A 22,205-nucleotide genomic window follows, 5' to 3' on the forward strand; every position below is an offset into this window, starting at 1 on the left:
GTTTTGCTTTTTAGATAAAAAAAATGTATATGGATATTTTTAAGTCATCTTTGCTTTTTTAGATGAGTTTGTAATCACCTTATAACTGAAAATAAAACTTTCCTTTATAAACCACCTATGCTCCTGCATGGTATTTTTGGTCTTTGAGTAGCTAAAGACATCTTCCTTTAAACCTGTTACTGGGGTGTGGGTTCTGGGTTTGTTTCTTTTTCCTTATAAAATATTCCATAGATACAGATACATATATATGGCCAGCTCACTATCTGACTTTGTGTCTATCATGTTTTCACTCTAGCCAGCAGCTCAGCCCCCTCCCCCCCCCCCTTTCACCCAGTGAGACAGAGAGAGAATCAGGAGGGTAAAAGTGCAAAAATTCACAGTTTAGAATAAAATAGTTTACTAATTAAAAAGAAAAAAAGGGGGTGGGGGGGCAGGGAAAAAAAAAAACCAAAACTAACCTCAAGTGTTAAAAAAAAACCCAAAAAAAACTAATAAAAAGCCCCAAACAAACACTAACCAACTGAGCCCTAGCTAGTCCCTGAGCCATGGCCACCTTCCCTGGGGGTGTTTCAGCACAGAGCACCCAATGGCCAGCTGGGCTCAGCTGTCCCCGTTACATCCCATAACAGTTGTTTCCCCCAAAACCTTCCCCTAGCAATGACTTTGGCTGAGTGTGAAAAAGGGTCAGTGCTGGGCCCAATCCATCTCATTTCAGTGCTGCCCAGCCTATGGCCTTATTTCACTGGTGCTTTATTTTCCCCAAATCAACTTTTCATCAAGTGCATCTGGCCATGAGAAAGCAGCTTGCCTTTTTTTTTTTTTTTTTGGGGGGGGGGTGGGGAGGATAGGGGAATTATCTTTTCCCCTTTCCATTTGCCCTCTTTTTCTTACCTTGAAAATGAAGCACTGATGTCCTCACGAGCCTGTCCCTCCAGACAGCAGCTTTCCTTGGCCCCTTCACAGGGAGGTGAGTCCAGCTTGATGAGTTCCTGCTGGGGAGCTCTTGCCTTTCTGCTGAACTCACCACAGACCATCCCAAGGCATTACTGCTACTGGCATTACCTTTTTTGGGGGGTAACCCACAAGTGCTAGAGGGGTTCAAATACATCAGAAAAGAAAAAAAAAAAAAAAATTCAGTATTTCTTTTCCTGGTGCATGGGACTGGTCATTTAAGTCTTGCTGGTAGACTGTTCAGTCACACAAATGAAAGCTAAAACAAAGAGACCTTTCCTTAAGTCCAGATTTTAGGTAGGGAAAGGAAAAACACCCAGCATGCAGGTGGGTCCTATTAGTGAGGTGTAAAGCTGCTCAGCATTTGTGCATCAGCCCCTAATGACTACTGAGGTTCCAGCCCCCATGGGCAGGATTAGCCCCACAGCTGTTGTCATTTGGGTTATTAGCCCCACAGCTGTTGTCATTTGGGTTTGGGTTTGTTTGGGTTTTGTTTTTTTTTCTGGGGGACTGAGGGGGGGGTGATGGCTGGTTTTGTTTATTTTCCTGGGTGTGATTTGAGAACTTCATCAGAGATTTCTCTTCCCACTGGTAAATCCTGCAGCGCCTGGGCTGAGCAGACCCACAGTGGCACAGGCAGCAACTCCAACATGTCTCAGGTTAAAATAAAATTAAATTTTAAAAGGGCTTCGTGTATTTGCAATGCTGTATCCAGCTCCAGCAGCCAAGGTCCATGGGACACATGGTGACATTAGCAGGAGGACACGCTGCCCACCAGGGCATCCGGCCCCACATACCAGGGGAGCAGCACCGTGCCAACCTTTTACCTGCTCTAGGTGCACAAACCCCATCAGTCACGTTGCTCTTTAAACCTCTCAGTGCCTTGCTTGGCTCCGCATAGCTTTGGCAGCTCCCTGGTGCCAAACATGTGAAGGGCCTGGTTCTGAAGTCTGCTTCCCAGGAGAGCAGCCAGAGATGGCAGATAAGGCTTGTTTATGTGGCAATGATTCCCCAGGTCTAACCAGGAACATTCCCATCCCTCCAAAAATTCCTCTGTTACCCACTTGGCCACGCAGGCTTGCGAAACACAGCTCACCCTTTCCTTGCTGGGGAGCAGATTGGCCTTATCCAGGGAGTGTCCCAGTCTGTGCTGGCTGTGCTGGGAGTGTAGTGGTGTCCCAAACCCCTTTGTAAGAGCAAAAGGAAGAAAAACCTCAATGTAGAGACACAAGGAGCTATGTGACATCTCTTTGGATGTCTGGTTTCAGAGCTGGGCTCTTTGGCTGTCACAGCAGGTAGGGCACCCCACTACAGGTCCAGGGTCTGATCACCAGACAGGTCACCTCCTGCCTGCACTTGTCCTCCAACATAAATTTACAGGTTTCTTAACCTATCCCCAGGGACTAACCACAGCTTTGCAAACACTGCCACAGCCATATCTCTGCCACCACACACTTTGCTGCATTGCTGTTCTATCATGAAGTAATCAAGGTTTAACCCAGTAAGATTTCCAGTGTTGCCAAGTGAAGCTGCAAGGAATGCTGTAACCATGTGCCCAGGCATCTCCAGCTCATACCTACAGAAAAATTGCCTCCATGTCCAATGGGAGGGAAGCAACAGGCTCCAAAGTCCTGCTGATGGACAGTAGCAAGGGACAACACCAGTCCCACACTGGTTGCTCTACGAGCAGTGGCCACCCATAAAAAACCCTCTGCATACCCACCTCTCCTTGTCCTTCAGGGTGCCACCTAACTTAGGATCCTCTAGCAAGATAAAACATGGCTGGATGTAGAGTGTTGCCTCACTATCATCCTCCAGCAGAAAGAGACATGAACCAACCACAAAAAATGCATTTCCTTTGCTTTTATTTAATTTAAAAAAAAAGTCAAAGTCATTGCAATCCCATTTAAATACAGAGATTTACAAATAGGTCCAAAACAGGACTAAAATATTCTTTGAAATGCTGTACTTTTAAATATTGTGCTTTCATAGATACATAAGAAAATTAGCATATAAAAATACTTTACAAGGAATACACTCTAATATATGGATAAAAATACACATTTAAGTAATGCATTTCATCTTCATATCATTCAAAATGCATAGGAAGGGGTACAAGGACCAAGTTTTTCTTCCTTTTTTTTTTTTTTTTAAAGCCTTTAATAAAAGTCTTCATTAAAAACCTATAAGAAGCCCCAGTGAGCTTCACTGCTCAGAATATTGCATATAAAAACACTTTCGGCTGCACTGTCAATGCTCCACAGTATCAATTATGGCACATTATCTGGTAGTGGCAGCAATGGCATGGGATATTGCATACTCAAAGAGAAACTGGCTACAATGACAAACAGCTGGATGGGGCAGGACACATGTCTGGAATACCCTGATGTCACAGAGGGTCAGAGTCACAAAGAAGCTCAGGGGTGGCAGGAGGGGACACAAGTCCTGGCTTAGCAAAGCAACAAACGCGTGGCATGGACCCACCCAACACTATGTGCACCACCAGAACATGGAGGAACAGAAAGGGTGACTGTGGACCAGGGGTAGTGGGCACCAGAACTATGGGTGAGCAAACTCCTCATATCCCCACCGTGCCTGAGCCTTCCCAGGGAGATGAAGGCAGCCTCAGGCCACCACCGGGATATGGACGTTATCATAAAGTGCTAACAGGGGAGACATGGCAGTGGGGTGAGGAACATGATGCAAACATCACACCCCTCTTTCCTGTGGGGTTGGGGGCTCTCAGGAGGGAGAGGAGTGGCCATGAGGCAACATGCTTGCAAAGCCACAGAGAGGCCAGCAACAGGCAAAGGGATCAGGGGCGAGCAGCCAAACCCGTGTGGGCACACATCCTGCCTGGCCCACGCGGGACATAGGACACACAACCTCCATCTCATGCCACTGCCTGACAGGAGATGACAAGGGGGTTATTAGCTCAAAATGTCAAGGACAGCCCTGGGAAGATGGCTAGTCTGCTATTCAATTGTGGGCACAGGCCAGGCTTGCATGCATCTCCATACAGCCTGGATGAACAAGGCTGGGATTTGGGCAGGTATTCAGGGCCTTTAGCCTCAGGTTTGGCCTTCTGCTGTGTAATAACTGCCCCAGCAGAGGCCACCACATTGCGCATGGGAATCGATGAGGTATCAGCCCTAGCAGGGAGTCCAGAGGCAGCTGCAAATACCAATTTTTGAACAGGACTTGCATCTAGCCACTCACAAGCACATTTTGAAATGTCTTCTACACAGGGCTCTTGGCAGCCCTGCACGAGGACTGCCAGGCACTGCAGAAACCAATTCATTGGGAGTGTTTAAAGGATGGAGCTGGGCACAACAAAAAAGAAAAAACATTTCAATCTTGCTGTATGCAATTAACTGAGCAAACAAGAAGCATAATAGCACCATGTGTGTTTATAGGATGGTCAAGGCCTTCAGGGTGAGGAGGGTGTTAAAGGCAGGACCCCATACATCCCAACGGCCAGGATGCAGAGGATGCCCTGCCATGGGGGATGGCTGTGGATGCTTCTTCCTCCCGTCAGCAGCTCTTCCCATCACCCAGAAACTGCCCATAGCCTGAGACATGCATCCAGCTCAGACCTTCCCAGCAATATTTGGTGGTCTACAGATGACAGCGCCCTGAAGACCCACCTCCCCACTTGCAGGTTATGGCACACTCAGCATTCCAAAAATACCAGTGCAAAAACCAGGAAAAACACCCCAAATACCACAACAGCTCAGCAGGGGCTCCAGGTGCCATCTGCTCTGCTCCTGCTGCTCAGAGTGTCTGGATGCTCTCCTTCACCTCGGCACCGTGGGCTGACAGTGCCGGCCGCTCCCTCTTCCCCTCCAGAGGAGTTTTGGCAGCCAGTGCCAAGGGGTTTCTGCTAATCACCAGGTCCAGCTTATCTCCAGCCTCCGAAATCAGGGGAACAGCCAGACAGCAGTCAAAGTCTCTCGTTCGGATGCGGTTTACCTGATGGAATGGATTTGGGATGTGCCATGGGGAGGAACAACAGAAAGACCATGTTTGTTAGTCAGGAAAACGCAAGGTTGGTGCTAAAACCCCCACCTGTGAAAACACACAACTTTGGAGGGGGTGAGGGGGGCCTGATTTCAGGTTCACAGCAGAGCAGAGAGAGGTCACCCCTGTAGGCTGAGCACATTGTTGCTTAGCTGAGAAATGATGCACAAAAGGAAGCACAAAAAGTCTGCATCAGGCACCAACCCTGACCCCAAGTATCTGGGGCAGTATTGCAAATATTAAGCACTGCAGAGCTCAGAACCACCTCTCCAGTGCAAGCCTTCAGAAGAAAGGTTGCCATTTTCCTTTTTTTTTTTTTTTTTTTGCCATCATAGCATTTACTGGCCTTAAATTTGTGATGTGGGGTATTCAGTACCTGGAAAACAAGTTCAGCTCAAGCCCTGAGGTTTCTTTCTGCCAACCATTTTCCAGATCACCCAGCAGTAAATTTAGACTATACAGAACAGTTTCTGCTTCTGCTGCCTCCATTTACATCCTTTATTTCAGAAAAGTCTGGATGTATTTCATGTGGGCTCAGAAGGCAGCTAAAAATTCTCTCTACAGGATTCAGCAGTGAAAGTGCTTTTACTGCAGACCTTCAAGCACATTGATAGGCTGGGTCATCTGCAAGAAACACCCCAGCTCTCCTGCCTACAGCTATCAGAGCACTTGGGCTTGGTGCCACAACAGCTCTAGGATGGAGGGGACTGACAAACAGCACAGGGAGAAGGAGAAGGGAGAAAGGAATTTCCCACCCACCTTTGGAGTGAATGTAACCCCTGGGGCCAGGCATTGCTTTCTTCTCTGGATAAAGGCTGGATGAGTCCATGCAACCCTTTCATCCAAAACCCTTCCCCAGAATTAATGCAGGCCCATGGAGCTGGGCTCTGTAACAGTAGCAGTGTCCCCCTGGCCTAGATGGTATCCACACAGTTGACCCCAATACTGTTCCTTACAGTGTAGTAACTAAAGATAAATTCTAGACCTGTACACCAGCCAGGCAGCTCCAGTGCAGAAATGCCACTGGTGCAGTGCTGTGATCCTTCTAATCCAGCTGAGATGCAAACGGTCTGCATGTCCCCAAACCAGGACACTGGGGTAGCAGGGACAAGGTGTTTCATTGGCCTTCAGGCACATCACCATGCCTGTAAGCAGCAGCAGCACTGTGAAGCACCCTCAGCAATCTGTCCTTCTGAACAGCAGTTGCCTGTACCAGGTCTGCAGCCCTTCATTCACAGCTCCATACATCAACGCGACGGCAGTCGCCTGTTCCTCTCACAAGTGTGAGCTGTGAGGTGCAGCGTGTGGAAGGTGGGTGTTGAAAGTCTCCACACTGCTCTGTTTAGGATTTCAGGCACACCTCCCGGGGCACTTGGCACTCGCAGAAAGTGACACATCCAACTTTCAACAGAAAGGCAGCCCAGAGCCTAATTAGCCTCTTGTTCATTCTTGCACCATCTTTTATTTGAAGCCGAGAAGGAATAATTGTATAGCAGCCAACTGGCCAGAGACCAGAACAAGCTTAAACAAGGTTCCCCGCAGCGCTGCCAGTCCTTCAGTTACCTGACGTACATAATATATTGGCTCCAATATGAATGCTAACAGCCCCCACCTAGAAATTAGTAAAACTGAACATCTTCCTGAGCATTTCCAAATATGGTCAGGATATCTGTATTACCAAATGGTGACAATTTTTCCATTGGGGTTGTACTTTCTCAGTCGTTATTTGAATTGCCCCAAAGCTAAAATAGTGTTTCATCTGTATAAAGCTCCTCTCCAATCTCCAAACCTCACCAGCCTCTTACTGTCCCTCTAGGACTGTCCCTACTGTCCCTCTAGTACTTCAATATCATCATATTTATTATAGACTGTGCTTTTGACCATAGTTTTTATTCTGTTTCTGCATCAGCAATTTCAGATCAAGTATCTTTCAAAGAAAAATATCCATGAAAAACACTTTGCTTGAAGGATGTGTTTTCTAGAAAACTCTTTTATGATGTCAAAGGCATCCGCAGAACTTCATGAACACCACTTATCCCACATGTGGCTTCACAGGAACACATATTAGTAAATACAGTCTATTTGATCCCCAAAATCACCTTCTTACATGATAGGAAATGGACTGAGGATGAGAGGGGGAAGAAACACAGCTTTTCAGTTATTTTGAGCTGCCTGAGTTCAAAAAGGTCAGTGTCAGGCAGGCTGTGCCCTGGAATAGGTGTAACCTAGGGGCACCACTGCCTCATGATTTTTCATTATAAAACACAGGTCTCTTGGTGGCTAAGTGCTCGCCTAGTTGGCTAACTATTACCTTTCATTAAAGTTAGTGCTGCCATGGATGGGTCTCACTTCTCTCTTCCTCTCAGCCACTCATTCACTCCGTCCCAGCCTCCAGAACTGCATTTGGGATTTATTACCTGAAGTACTCTGTCATATGGCTTGAGGCCACACTGATCTGCTGGCCCATCCGGACGGACCATATTTACATAGACACCTTTTTCTAACAGGCCATCTGACAGGCTGAATCCAAAGTCTTCACTCTCCGGGTCTTTGTGGAGTGTAATCTGGAGGGACAGAAAAAGAACAAGTTTTAATGAAGTAGAGGAAAGATGAGATGTACAGTGTTGTCAGGATGTATGTGGCCCTACAGCAATTCTGCTCAGGGTCACCTGGGCAGATTTTTCTCAGCCTGGGCAGCTAATACAGATTGAGCCTTATCTACCAGACACCATCAGTTTAGGTAGATACCATGGACAAATGCTTTGGTGCCTGGCATATAAAGAACCCCACATCAGTCCCTCTCCTTTGGAGGTAGAAGGAAATCCAAGCAGTGTCATACAGACTGGGCTGCCATATGTCACAAAGCAAGTGCTATTGCTGGAGTGTTATTAAGTATCACCTTCCCTGGCCCAAGTTACCCTATGCATCTGTGTGCCAGACCAGCACATGAAAAATCAACCTGTTCACAGAGAATTTGCAATACAGTGTATCAAATGTGAGGACAGCTCATTTTTAATACATCACTCAGCAAGAATAGCTAAACTTCTCCAAATTATTCGCAAGTTATTTTCAGAAAAATTAGATTCAGTAAGTGCTATCATACCAAGGACAAGAAGAGGATAACCTCATCACCCTTTTCTTGAGCAAGTCATTTGTTCCCATCTAAAGGGAGAGTGCACTGCTGGAAATGAATCTGGCTACTGAGGAACACTGAGCCAGGGACAACTGGTTCACCACCACCACCACCAAAATCTCCCTTTGCTTCCCATGAACTGGGAGTGCATCTCTGCCATGAGGTTCTAACCCCATCACTGTGTTCATGGCTGCACGAGCCTCATGGATGTGTGATCCTTGAGAAGAACAATGCCCAGAAGGATGCACAGCAGCAGCCCACCTAGCCTCAACTTCATCTCCAAGCCTAGCCAACACTAGATGCTCCAGCAGGATGAAGAGTCACCCTGTATCATCCCTAATTACATCGCTCTTCCCCTTCAGGTACAAAGGAGCTTTATTTAAAGGCACATTTGCCATGCCCTGAAGGACAAGAGCAGATCAAATATGAAAAAGTTGTTTTTTCAAGTTACCATAACTGCAGGTTTCATCTAAACTCACACTAGGGAAGAAAAAGGCAATCAATTTTTTTTTAATCCTCTCCAGCTCCCTTCCCTGATTGCATTCTGCATCAGCAGCTTCTACAGTTAATTGCTTCTTCTAATTACCATTTCCTTGCACCATGCTAAAACTGGCTATGTTCAGCTGGGTACTGAAGCAAGAATCTCATTGCCAAGTCTTGCCATTTGTGCTCCTTCAGGAAGGACTGGAGTGGAGAAAGGCAAGTTATTTTTAAGTTATTGTAAGTTATTTTTTATAAGAAAAGTGGCCTACTGAAGGGAGCACGCCATTGGAAAAGGGTTGATAGAGCTCCACAGGGCTGTACTTTGAGCCTTCTCACCTGTATCTCCAGCACCAATTAATGAACTCCACAACACAAAAATGTGGAAGTCTTGGATAATACAGACAACCAGCAAAGCAGAGGCTTAAAGCCCACTGAAGCATGGCAGTTAAATCCTGTTCCTCTTCTCAAGAGGTTCCTTCCTCTTAATCTGAGTCTTTGGAAACCTTTGCTGCAGATCTTGGTTGGGGCCAAATTTAACACAAAACATTTTCTGGGAGTCCCTGTGAGGAAAAAAAATTTCCTAGAAGGTTGCAAAGCTTCTACAACTATAACCACTGAGGTACCACAGTGTCACCAACCCTTATCAACACAGACCTTGTGAAACTCGAGGGGGGTAGGAGACATGATTTCCTGCATTTCCTTCTCAATCTTCTTTACATCCAGGTTCCTCTCATTCTTCTTGGCAGGAGAGCTGCTGCCCTCTGTCTGTCTGTCATCACAGCTGGGGTTTACTTTCCTCAATGGGCTCATTCCTGATGGGTTGACAGAGTCCAGTAGCAGTTTGCTGCTCTCGAGCCCCAGGTTGTGCACGCTCCCTGTCATGATGGATGCCTGTGGGGCAAAGGAACAAATTAACTCTGCTGATCCAGCAGCATGAAATGTTGGATGATGCAGCAATGAAAGTGGCACAGACAACAACACGGGGCCATCACTGTTCTCATTAATCAGAAAAAGTAAGTACCAAGAACCTCTTCCAGTTATCTCTAAAAGCCACTTCCAGACTTCAGGATCTTGCTGACAGGTCCATTGCTGACTTTCTGCTTGCTCTCCCATGCCAAACATGGAGCTTTGTCTCAGAAGAAAAAATTTGTGGAGCATGTGGAGCTTATTTTTTTATTGTCCCCTCTACACAAACAGAGCCAGACAGGCTCATCTTGTGCAGTAACTTCCTTGATAGTCAAGAAGGATGAACATTCCAATCTCAGGAGGCTCACAGTGGAAACACTGTTTGCCTGACTCTTCACCATACGTGTCCAAGCTGCAGCTCACCACCAGCACTGCTCAGAGCTGGGAATGGCCCAGGGAAGTCAATACCTTGGACTCCACTAAGGCAAATTCAGCAGAGAAATTAGGATTTTATCTGTCAGTAAATGGGAGCCGCCACTAAGCAAAACTGAGTTAAAAGTATGAAATTAAGTAGTATTTAAGCCTGGTCATCCTTGATAGCATCCATTAAAAGATGCCCCTAAGCAGATTCTACTCCATTTGGCAATGCTTTTTACTAATGACATTACATTCATCAAAGCTAACGAAGGAGTCAAGAATCCAGTCTGTGGAACCTCAGCTGGCTCCAGGTCACAGAGTCCATTTAAACAGCGTAATGAAAATTGTCATTTCAAAGTTCAGACTCCAAGGGTCTGCAGTCCCAATAAATGTCAAAAAGCAGAGGAGAGAAAAGCAAAAGTAGGAAGCAGAAAGCAAAATTCAGCAGTGCTAAAGGTGGCATGTCAAAGAGCAATTGCTCCTGTGCACAGAATAAATATCATCTGACTAAATCTCTAATCAAGGCCCTCCAGCTCTTTGCCCCAAGCTGCCAGAAAGGCAAATAAAGCAAATTCTCCTGGCAGTATGAAAATGCCAGCACTACCTACGTAATCCCAAATAGGGATGGATAAAACACAGAAAACCTTTTAGTTTTGCACTTCTCAGGTCTTCACACAGAAGTGACTTAATCAGCTCAATTTTGGACAGATACCTGCTACATGCTGAAAGGACACTGGGTTACCACACACTTGGATCACAGTTTAGCAAACAGTGGTACAGCCATCCAGGGTACATTTGTTCACTGACCTCAGGAAGCCCCAGCACCCCCAGAACACTGTGCCATGCTGTGCCAACACCAGCACTGCAGGGCTAGGGGGGAAGGGAACAGAAAGGTTTTGGGATTTCTGATTTTAAGCTGATGGTTTGGGGATTTTAAGCTGTGCACAGAGTGCCGTGTGCTCCAAATACCCAAACCAGCCAGAACCCAACAGCATGTTGTTCCTACAGCTTTGTATCTAAGTGCTCCTTGATGTCCCAAAAGCAATTATCTAGGTCCTTTGGGTTAAGTGCAAGGAGAAGGAAGGGCAGTTCTGTATTTCACCAGCCTGTGGCTGCCCCACATTGTTTTCCCCATGTCTTGGTTGCCCTCAAAGCAAACTGGGGACACAAGCTCCAACAGATGTACTGGAAAGAGCCTGTTTCTACCCATATACCAGCATCTGGGAGTGAACTGTGTGTCACTGGTATCTTGGGTCACCTTGAGTGACATATTCTCTTTCAAATATGGAGCATAAAGGGTCAAATTTTAATAAATAAATAAATAAAATAAACTATGATTTCCATAAAATTACACAACACCAGGAACTGGGGCTTAGAAAACTGTGCTACAGCAAGAGCCCAAATGAACATTTCACCTTCCACAGCATGCCCTGGAGAGGAAGGAACAGATCAGTAGTACTCTGGATTTGATAAAAGGGGAGTTGAAATTAATTAGACTTCTGCTAAAAATACAGCACTTTTCTTTTGAGCATTCAAAAATATTCCGGAAATGTGCTAAATATACCAAAATCCTAGAAGTGCCCAGCTTTTTGTAAAATTTCTTTACAATTTTTAAAGCATTCTATAGCTGTCAAATCTCCAAAGCCTTAAAAAGAGCATGACTCAAAAGCCCACACATCCCTGCACCGTGGATCCCTGGAAAAGGAAAAAGATTGGGCAAAGAGAGGTTTTCTCTGTCCTGACATTTCACATTAACCCAACAAATCCCTCCTTTTACATTTAGGTGATAGCCATTATGCAGAACAGAAACATCTATGCTACATTTCAGAGGGGCACTTTTCCTAAGCAGTGAAGAATTCTGAAAGGTTGATACTTTTAAATGCATTCAGACCCAGAAAATGAGTTCAGCAGGGAGGAAATTATAGTTCGTGGAGGCTGGGGATGAGGGGGTGTTGAATTTTTGTGCATTGTTTTGTGGGGTGTTTTTGAAGTCAGCATTTTCTTGCACAGTTAAGATAATAAACACAGTGTTTCATGCTTCAGCACAATACATTTAATTGAGATTTCCTCCTTCACTTACAGTTGCTGAGGCTCAAGGAGGAAAAAACAATTAATAAGTCCCTTGTCACCAATATTTTCACATGTAGACCGCAACAGAACTTCCCTTTTGCACCTTCGGTTATTCAGAAATTGCCTTTTCTCTCTGAAGCCTAAGTAATCTGCAACTAGGCATGAAGCAGTCCCACTGGGGATGCTGGAGGGCACAACCTAGCAATGTCTCCCCAGTCCTTTGCACCCAGAAGGCAGGGAAAGAGAGGAGCTGGTGGGACTTCACCCCCCCCCCCCCCCTTTCAGGTTGCAGGAGCTGAGTCGGGGCAGTAAAAGCACAGGTCCCATCCCTTGCCATTGCTCAGCAGTCTCAGGAGAGACCTTTATTTGCATCCCACTGCTTAAAAATCCAGGCTCTTCATCCTATAACCGGACACAATAACACGACCTCCATTGCATTTTGGATGAAGAAAAGAGAAAGCAGTTTGCGAAGACAGGAAACACCTTTATTTCTGCAGGAAGCAATTACTTTCTCAGATTTTTCCACGGGGAAGGATGGCTGAAAAGCTTCCAATTACCTATTTCACTGAAACAGTTTCCGGCAGAGTGACAGCTGAATGTAAGATCTATGCTGGGCCTGTCTGTACTTGAAGTAAGCCAATGCTTCAGTCCCAGTGGGGTTTTGGGGGGCTCCTTTTCCTTGGCCTTTAAGTGCTTTGGACAGATAATACCTTTCCAAGCAGAGGGTTTACCATTTGACAGGGAAGGTTTGCCAACAGTCACATGAAGATTGATGGCCAGCAACAAAAAGAGCGTGGAGTTCCTGCTGGGGAAGTCATCTGCTCAGGAAAAAAGTGCACGCAAGCAACTGTCTAGTGAGATGTAGTTACCCATTAACACAAACACTGACGTGGATTAAACATGAACCCTCTGTGGTAGCACAGGGATGCTACAGGCAATTAACAGATGAGGGAAACAGTCTAACATTTACAGCAAAAGCAAAACAATCAGATGAGCAGAAAATTCGGAACAGGGTTTACCTCAATCTCCCTCAAAAGTTCAGACTGGCCGCATGTTTCCAAATCCTCCAAAGCTTCTCCAAAAACACGCCAAAAACTATCTTCATGAGTGGTCTCAAGGCCATTTTGGCGGGTGGGGTATCTGTTGTAACGTAGGAATCAAACATTGTCAGCACTCTTCTGCAGCAGGATGGAAGCCATGAGGCTACAGCAAGTGTCTCACCAGTAAAAGCAGAGACTTGAAGAGTCTTCATATACAAAAGCAAACAATATGAACTTTTCAGACAAGAGTCCGAATACGAGACCTCCATGCATTTACTAACGGGGCAAGTGTCCTTCAAAGGAAGAATTAAGTTGGTGTAGTAATGTCAAAGTTCAAAGGGTAAATTAAAAAGTGCCTGTAGGAAGATTGTAGGTTTAGGAAGACGTTTTGGTGAAATAGAGAAGTGAAAGAAAAAAGGATGCGTTATGGGTAAACCAGGAGCCTCACAGACTGTTAGTACAAAGGCTGATGGGATAGAGCTCAGATCTGAGACACAGAACACCTGAGAAGAGAGAGAAAAACACAGAGGGTAACAGACATGGTGAGAAAATGATAAATACATTAGGTCTTTATGAGAGTAAATAATGCAAAGATGTATATAAAAATGATTGCTCTGGGCTGGACAAGTAAATGCATACTTCATCCAGCAATATCAACAGTGTCACGTGTAACCCACACAAACCAAGTCTCACTGGCTTTGGGATGGCCAGGGAACTGAACGGTTTCTTTTTTTTTTTTCTATATATAACAGTCATGGCACTTAGAGCCATGCAAAGATTGACACCAGTTCTGTCTGCAGTGGAGGATAAGGATAGAGAGAACCTCTCAAGCTGGTACAAACACATGTTAACATGAACACCGTGTGCCTCTTGCTGAGAGTTCTGCAAATTCCCACTTTGGCAGTTGTAGCATCTCTTATCTATGACCACAAGGCAGGTTCAGGTCTTATAATTCTAAAGCAAATAACAATTACATGTGCTGAAGTCCTCTGAACAAGCCAGAGAAGTAGGTGACACCAGACACTGCTTTCTGAACACCAGGCTCTGTGCAAAACTGGGACTGTCAGCACTTAGTTTAACAGGAGCCTCCTGAAGGAAACTTTGTGGTACTAAATTAAGGTTATGGTAAAACCTCCTACTGTGTCATGGGGAGAGACCCATGGGGAGAGTGACATTAGAGCAGCCCCAATGCATCTTCCACACGTTATTAGGATCTGCCGGGATGAGGCTTCACCTCTGCAACATCTAGCAGCATCTCTCATGGTTTAATCAGTGCTGCAGATGGGACGGGATGCTTATCCACCAGAGCCACTAGGCAAAGTCAAAACATTTTACTTGAGTACAAGGCAAAGAGATATTGGCAGCTATTAAACACATAATGACCCCTTGGGCTACTAATAGAGATTGTTTTTCAGATCTCTATTAACTGCAAATCTTTAGAACATGGTTTTCTTCCCATCCACTCATTTAAATGGGAGTCTGTAGCAGGGATAAACTTACACACACATCACTTTTGCCCCCTGTGGGATCAGGGCCCACCTAGAGAGAGCGGTATCTGACATTTACTGTATTTTAAATTTACCCCCCACCTTTAATCAGCTTTTAAAGGACAGTGCCTTTACACCAGGCAGAAAGGTCAAAAAAGCACCCAGCAAGACTCTATAAAAACAAATAAAAAATTTCCCTCCAAAAGGAATTTTTGTTTCTTTTGCCTTACTCATTTCCTTCCTCTGCTCTCAGGTTCCCAAAGAGACAAATGTCCCTTCCAGTTACCACTTTCTTGCCTCTCAGATCAGCAATATAACAAACACGACCAGGACATGGATGAATCAGTACAGGCTCTCACAACACTGGGTCAGGAGGTTTTTTTCCAGGCTGAAGGTAATCAGGGTTAGAGATGTTTTGTTTTTCTCCCTAAGAAAGAGGGCTCAGAGGCATGAGTCATTTCACTCGCACCTTGACATCGGGGCTCAAAGCCCTTGTTAGGGACATGCTGGGTTTCAAGAGCTCAGATTTGCCAACTCCTGGGCTCGGTGACCTCGCTGGGAGGGCCACAGGGACCAGTGACCTCTGTCAGCCACCTCTCGCTGAGAGGCAAAACAAGAACAAAGTCTCCACTGCTGCCAGCTTTCCTGCCAGTTTGGTCATCTTTAAATAGGTGGAAATGGCCATGAGATGTTCTAAGGGGTTTGTTTGGACAAACAAAAGTTAAGGGGAAAAAAAATATTAAAAAATGAACCAACAGTAACAACACAACACACAACTATGTGGACTCTGAAGGATGCTGAGGGGAGGGTTAGTTACAAAGCAATGTGGCTTTTCCACCGTGTGTAGCTCAGTAAGGGGCATTCTCTGGCCAGGGAAGATACAGCAGGATTTTCATGCAAAATGAGGAGCAGATGCGGCCTTCTCCATAGGCTTGGGAGGTGCTGAAGGATTTCTCCCACTCTATCTAAACTGGGGGATTAACTTGACCAGGGTCCCACAGAATGCCCTTGTTTGTGGTGTTAGAAGGGCCAAAGTGTGTCTAGTCACAGCTTTGGGAAATTTTAACTTGGACATGAAACACCTTACTGGTCCTCTAAGAACCCTGATTGGCCTTTTTGGCTTTGTGGCTGAGCTGCTGTAAAACTGCATCCTCACTAAAAGACATCTGGCCAGCACATATGGGGACAAGCCCTCACCATATTTGTTCATTACACCTAAACATGGCAGGAGTATGAGGCACGATAAGAATCTGTGGTCCATGCAGCTGACACCACCCTAACTCCAGACATAAATGTCACCTGGCCATGGCAGACGTGCCACAGAGCTACACTCGGACACCTGGCAATATGTCTGGTTCAACAGAGCAGATCACCACCCCAGTACCCTTTCCCATGGCTGCCTGATGCTGAGATGAAGACATTACTAGCTGCTCCATCATATTCCCATGCCCCCTTCTCTCTAAAGAGCAATACCCACATTTGCAGATGTGGCTCCCTGCCTCATACCACCCCTCCATACCTGCTGGGCTTGTCCCAGTCATCTTCACTGAAGCTTCCATCCATGTAGGGGTAGTTTTTCCTGGGGTCCCCAGGAGGGGTGCTGCTCTTTTGCCTGCTGTGTCTCCATTCATGTGGATGGAGGGCTATGCCTGCAGCCTGAGGCACGTAGGTACCTAGAGAAGGCAAAGTGTGTAGGAGGAGAGGTAGAAGATAGGGTAATACCTGGTCAGAAAACCTCAATTCAAGAAAGCTTCTTTCCCCAGTACCCAAAGCTGAAGCCATCTGGACTGCAAACTGCTTCCATTTCAGCCATCCAGAGGGTTCTTCCCTCTTCATCAGCTGTTCTTCCCATCTCTTGCTTTAAGCAAAGCAGCTCCTCAAGATCTTGTCATAAGGTGCCCCGTTTCTCCTTTGCTCATTCACTTCTGGGATCCACAGACCTGGGACTACACATACCCAAAGATGCAGATACTACCCCAGCTCCAACTTTAGTTACCTGCTCCTGTTTCCACACTAAACCCAACAGAAATTGTGCTGTTAAAGGAATCATCTTTAAATGAAGCAAGTCCTTCAAAGGGTAAAGAGAAGATGCTGCCAAATCTCCCTCAGTGTGTCCAACCCCATTTGTCTGGAAGGATTCGGAAGTCTGATTTCTAATAGGGAAAAAAAATTAAAATAATCTTCTTTTAGATTCTCAACAGTCTCTGGGACTAAATGGACAGTATGAAAAAAAGTGATAGACTATAGAAGGATATCAGCAAAGAAACTGCATCCAGAGCAGCCTGACACAACAGCCTCCTGTCAACAAAGGTGATGGTGCTGGGGGTACCTGGTGGTGCTCACCAGCTCCAGTGTGCTCAGCAGTGGTAAAGGAGGAAGAGCCAGGCCCAATCTGCAGAGCTGCAGCCAGTTCCAGCAGCCAGCAGAGCCTCCCCTGCCTTTGGGATCAGCTGGGATACAAAAAACTGCTCCAAGGAAATGTGTGTGAAGGAAAAGAATCAGGAGTAAAAACTCTGCTGGCTTGAGAGAAGGGGAAACTCATCTGTAGCACACTTGATAGGAGATCACTACAGACCATTAGGATTAAATCATATGAGTTTTGTTATGTTTGTCCCCAAGGACACCCCGGTACTGTTGTGTCTTACTCCAGGGGTGCAAACCCAACACTGCCAAGTCACAAGATCCCCAGGTCTCATGAGGAGCCGCCTGGACACAAACCTTCCAAAGCAGAGCTTCCTTCAGCAGTGTCAGTGCCATCTGCAGTGGAAATAAATCTCCCGAGTCCCCTGCCCACCTCCTGCCACCCATTCAACATTTCAGAGAAACCTCACAGCCTTTCCAAGAAATAACATACACTTCCATCACACATTGTGCCAAGTGGACAGGAAGAGGTAATGGAGAAACACATAATTAAGGGAGACTTGACCTCCCAAACAGCTTAAGAACACTGAAAATACACAAAGACAACACTAGCACTTTATTTGAAAATGCCAAGGCCTGTTATTTCACTTAGCTGAGCATTTCCTCTGTGTGTTTTTAAAGGTTAGGCTGCTCTGGAGAAAGGCCCAGAAGAGGGCTTGCCAACGTCTTTCAGCAGTCAGGAGTGTTTGCTGCCTGCCAGAGCAGAACAAGGTCCCTGGTTGCAGGTCCTTGCAGCAGGTGGGCAGCAGGTTTGGGCTGGGCACAGGAGACAGGGGACTGAAAGGGTGTGAGTGCAGACCTGCCACTTGAGTGCCACCCATCTCATCTTCTTCCAGGGAGACAGGCTGGATCGCTGGGATTCAGAGCCACCTGGTGGCATGTTCCCACCAGGCTCAGCACAGCTCAGTTATTCAAACCTTTCCCTGAGTGTTTTCCTAAAACTGTGGATGAATCTAAAGCCCACAAAGCTGCAGTGCCCCACCTAGAGCTCTCCACTTGGAGTGTAAAATCCAATCTCCAGGCCCCGTGCATCCCAGGTCTCCCTGCATCCTGCCTTTCCCTACCCATCCCATGGGCAACCCTGCATGTCCTTCTTCCTAGCCTCCAGCATCCCTCTTCTCAGTGAGCACCAGGACACCCATCATACAGCCAAATGCAATTACCAGGGAAGGCAAGGGAGCCCCTGAAGCAGTCTATGGATGTTGGGTGGCTTGGCCCCAGCCCCAATTCCCAGGGCTTTGTGCTCAATTACTCATTCTTAATTTACCGGTAAAAGCAATCGCTTTGCTCAATCGTATGTCCAGCTTATGTTAACACTCAATTAGATGCAGAAGGACAGGGAATTCCTCCTTAATGAAGCCTCAAGTCCTAGCTGCACTCCCAGACTAAGACTTCAGACCAACAGAAGCTGAAGGAATAGCTATGGTGTAAGAGACACATGTGCAGTGCTGTCCTCTGAACAGGCACACACCTTGCTCAGCACTCTGAAAGGGCTTTGCAACCACGCTCTCCAGCAGCCCTCCCTGTTTTCACATTCTGTTCCAGACAGCCCTCTTTTCACCAGTTTCCTTTTGTGGACATTTTGTTTCAACATGGGCTAACACTAGCTTGCCACACTAAATATAAACTGGAATAACTATTTTCCAGTGGTTCCCTCCAAGTAAAAATCTCTTCCCATGACTAGAGTGTCCTCCATTCCAATTCTACATGTCTGCCAGAAGCCACAGCTGAACAAACCCAGACTTGAAGACATGTGTTCATCTGATCATTTACTAGAGAGTTGGAGATACTTTCTTGTAGTTTTATCTTAATTACTTTTTTAAGTGAGTGATTCTAGTCACAAGACATTCTTGTGGATTTTAAAACATCCTGAAGAGGATTAATATGTCCTACACGGCCTCTCTGGAGAATTAAAAGTGGGCTATGGACAAAATACTCTGCAAGACATATGGACAGTGAATACTTTCTCTGATTATGTGAATTTTAAAGTGTCATAATGATTTTGAAAATTCTGTGAACAGTATGATGCCATATAAGCCAGAAGAAAAACCTAAACCAGATATGTCAACTCAGAGCACCACAGGAATGCATTTTAAAATACATTTTGTTCCTTGCTGGAAGAGAGAAGCCATGAAAATGCTGTCAGACCACAGTCTTAGGCTCATGTCCCATCTCCAAAATGGATTGGAGGCTCTGCCTATCTCCACCTTGGCCCGGAGACCCCCAAGAAAACACAGCTCTGGCTTACCTTGGCTTCCATACCCAGCATCAATGCCGGAACCATCCCAGGACTCCATAGCACTGTCCACACTAGGAACTGTGGTGGAGTATATCTCAGACAGCTTGCTAGTTTTCTGGGAGTCCATCAGTTCATCTTCTGGGTCGCTCACTTCGTTTATACTCCCCGATTTCTTGGGATAGGATTCTGAAACCAGAACATGCCTCTTAAGCAGGCACAAAGAGGGTCAGGGAAAGGCTTATGTGGACATGGGAACACACCCAGGTACTGCAAGTCTTTTGAAGAACCTTTTTAGCTCTTCAAGAGTAGCTGAGAAAGGTCTGAGATGTACAGTTGAAAGGGTTTTGTGCAGTGCTCTTATCTCAAGTTGATTTAAGAAAAAAATGCCTGGGTTTTAGCACATGGAATATAAAGAACCACCATGAGGATTTGAGGATTTCCAGATATAAGAGAGTTGGGACATAGTCTCAATTCACAAGCACATCCTCTTGTGCCTTTGGAAGCTGCTTCTGAACAGCCCTGCCCAGAGGAGAGCTGGCCTTTGCAAGCAATAGCTCATAGCTTCTCAGTCTCAGAGAACCTCTTTTACTCAAATTAGGAGTGCCTCCAGCCAAATTGCTTCTGGCATGGTCTGCCTTTGGGGACAGTTCCAGAGAAGCACCTAGTCAGGGTGCTGCTTGCAAACTTTCTGTTCTAAGCAAATGTTTCAATGAGATTCCAATGACAACACAGCCTTGTCCCAAACTACAGCAGATGAAGTTATAGCCCCTTTCCAAGACTGTATCAATTCAGGGCTAATCACCACATCTCCAAGAGCCTCCCATGCAGTCTCACAACAATGGTGGAATTCCTGTGCCTTCTATTTTGAGGCTGAATTTCCCCTGATTAGTGATTGAAAATGGAAAGCTGAATGTGGATGATGAAGCTCAGACCTTCCTTTTCATTATTTTAGTAATAAGAGGCTCTTATTATCATTATATCAAATTCCCTTTCAGGCAAAAGCTATACAGGGAATGGTGTCTCGGTTCTCAGTTTCAGTCTCAATTCTGTACCATTTCTTTGTACAGATTTTTTTTTAAGTCATTGTTGATTAGATATCATGTTTGCTGTCCATGCCCTGGTTCTTTGACTTTCAGAGTCTAGGATAAAAAGCCCTCTTAAAGTCTGCATTTGTCAGTGAGGACAGATTATATTACCAAACAAAAGCCAGTGTCCTGGAAGTCCCTATTTTCCAGGCATTCAGAAGATTGCTCACCATGATTAACTCAAGATTACCTTGAAATTTCAATTACATCGGCTTCATTCTCAGAATGATTAACAAGTCTCCAACTGGCACTTGCATGTCAATTATTTCAATGAGTGGCTGTGACAATGCTAAATGTCAGGAGGGGAAAAAAACGAGTATTTCAGACCAAGGATCAAGTCACTTAGCTGCAGGGAACAAGATTAGGGTTTCCTGAGGAGGAATCAATTCCCCAATTCTGCCTCTGTCTGCTAAGTCACCACACCATCCCTGGGCTAATTTGTAAAGTAGGAGCATTGCCACACTTTTACAAACTGCCTCGAGATCTACAGAAGTGCTATGTATAAGACTCATGCCACTTTTCCAGATGTGGTCCATCAGCCACACTTGCTTGGAAGAGCTTTATCACTTGATATGTTCCAGTTCCAGCAGCATGGTGGGACACTGCCTGGGAAGGTCCAGCTAAATCTAGAGACTGCATGCAGAAGCATAGCACAAAAAAGATGGAAATTACTGGGTATGGGGAGGGGACAGAATGGCAGCCAGAGGGCACCAGATACTTTCTGAAGGTGATGAAAAAGCTTCTGTTTGGCTGCAATTAAACAACCAGAGAGAAAAGTTTCCATGTTCTCTGGTTTGACCAATGTTCCCTCTAACCCCCAAAAAGTGGCCTGTACTAGGTACCCTCCTGCTCTTTTATATTGTGTCAAGACCAGCTTGAAAGCCACAGGGAGTTTGGCAGGGAAATGAGAATAGGATTTCTAGAGTGAAGGGACGTGCTTTGAAAGATGATCTTAGGACCACAGCTCAGGAAAAGGTGTGCAAAAGACTGATTTCCAATCACTTTCAAAAAGTTGAACTAAAGGTGGGTTCTGTGTGGTTTTTTTTCATGGGTCCTACCAGCTCAGAGTCTCCTTGCTCCTTTTAGGAGGATTATATATTTTAAAAGTGTCCTGCACTCCTCTAAATTCAAAAGCAACTTCTGCTTCACTGCAATGTGAAACACCCACACAGACAGGGAATGTACCACAGGCATAAGATGTCAATCTGAAAAAAAGTTATTGCCCATAAATCTGCTGTCTAATCTCTTCCCAGTACCACACAGAGTGCCTGGGTTTCCTTATGAAAAAAAAAAAAATCCCATCCACCTTTTCTCTCTGTCCCCAGCCATTTCCCCCAATCTCACCTCCTGCAACACCTGAAGGAAAACCCATAGCAATAGCTGAGCCATAGCCTGGAGTCCCTGCTGGGGCTCACCTTCAGCATCCCACCCCAAACCAGGCTCCCCAACTTACTCTCCATCTGCTTCTTGATCTTCAGCGTCACCGTCTCCCCCGCCATCTGCAGCAGGTGAATGGCTTCACTCAGCGGCTTCCCCTTGAGGCTCACGTTATTGATCGCTAATATCCGGTCACCGACATGGATGGCTCCAGTTCTGCAGAGAAAAGGTGCTGTCAAAAACCTCAGAGAAGTAATTTGCCTCTGCAAGGCAGGTCATTAAGTTGTTGCTTGAGTGTATTAACTCTCAGTGCTTTCAAACAGGTCTTGGTTTCCTCTTGGCACACTCTACACCTGGGGCTTCCTCTTCACAACCACTACCAAGGCTCTGGGTTGTCCCTCCCATCTTCCACCTGTGCACATACATACAAATAGGCACAGAACATTTGCATTTCTTGGATCCCAGGACCCTCGGGAATGGGGACTGCAGACAAACCTACAGTCAAAATTCTTCAAAGCAATGGGGACTACAAGCCAAAAGCACAAGCATTTCCAGTGTGTGATAGACACTGGTCAT

General features: G+C 45.7%; 1 protein-coding gene across 1 annotated transcript in view; it reads right to left on the minus strand.

Annotated features, from left to right (window-relative positions):
* Positions 1 to 2,802: 2,802 nt before the first annotated feature.
* GRIP2 (glutamate receptor interacting protein 2) overlaps positions 2,803 to 22,205 on the minus strand; it is a 79,401-nt gene continuing 59,998 nt past the window's right edge. Inside the window, exons 18-24 of the mRNA XM_008501136.2 lie at positions 21,706 to 21,845; positions 19,177 to 19,353; positions 16,027 to 16,180; positions 13,000 to 13,120; positions 9,242 to 9,478; positions 7,389 to 7,535; positions 2,803 to 4,923 (exon numbers count right to left, since the gene is read on the minus strand). Of these exons, the coding sequence (XP_008499358.2) occupies positions 4,726 to 4,923; positions 7,389 to 7,535; positions 9,242 to 9,478; positions 13,000 to 13,120; positions 16,027 to 16,180; positions 19,177 to 19,353; positions 21,706 to 21,845 (1,174 nt within the window). The 3' untranslated portion in view covers positions 2,803 to 4,725. The remainder of the gene's footprint in view (positions 4,924 to 7,388; positions 7,536 to 9,241; positions 9,479 to 12,999; positions 13,121 to 16,026; positions 16,181 to 19,176; positions 19,354 to 21,705; positions 21,846 to 22,205) is intronic.

The sequence above is a fragment of the Calypte anna genome, chromosome 12 (assembly GCF_003957555.1).
Source record: "Calypte anna isolate BGI_N300 chromosome 12, bCalAnn1_v1.p, whole genome shotgun sequence".
Lineage (NCBI taxonomy): Eukaryota > Metazoa > Chordata > Aves > Apodiformes > Trochilidae > Calypte > Calypte anna.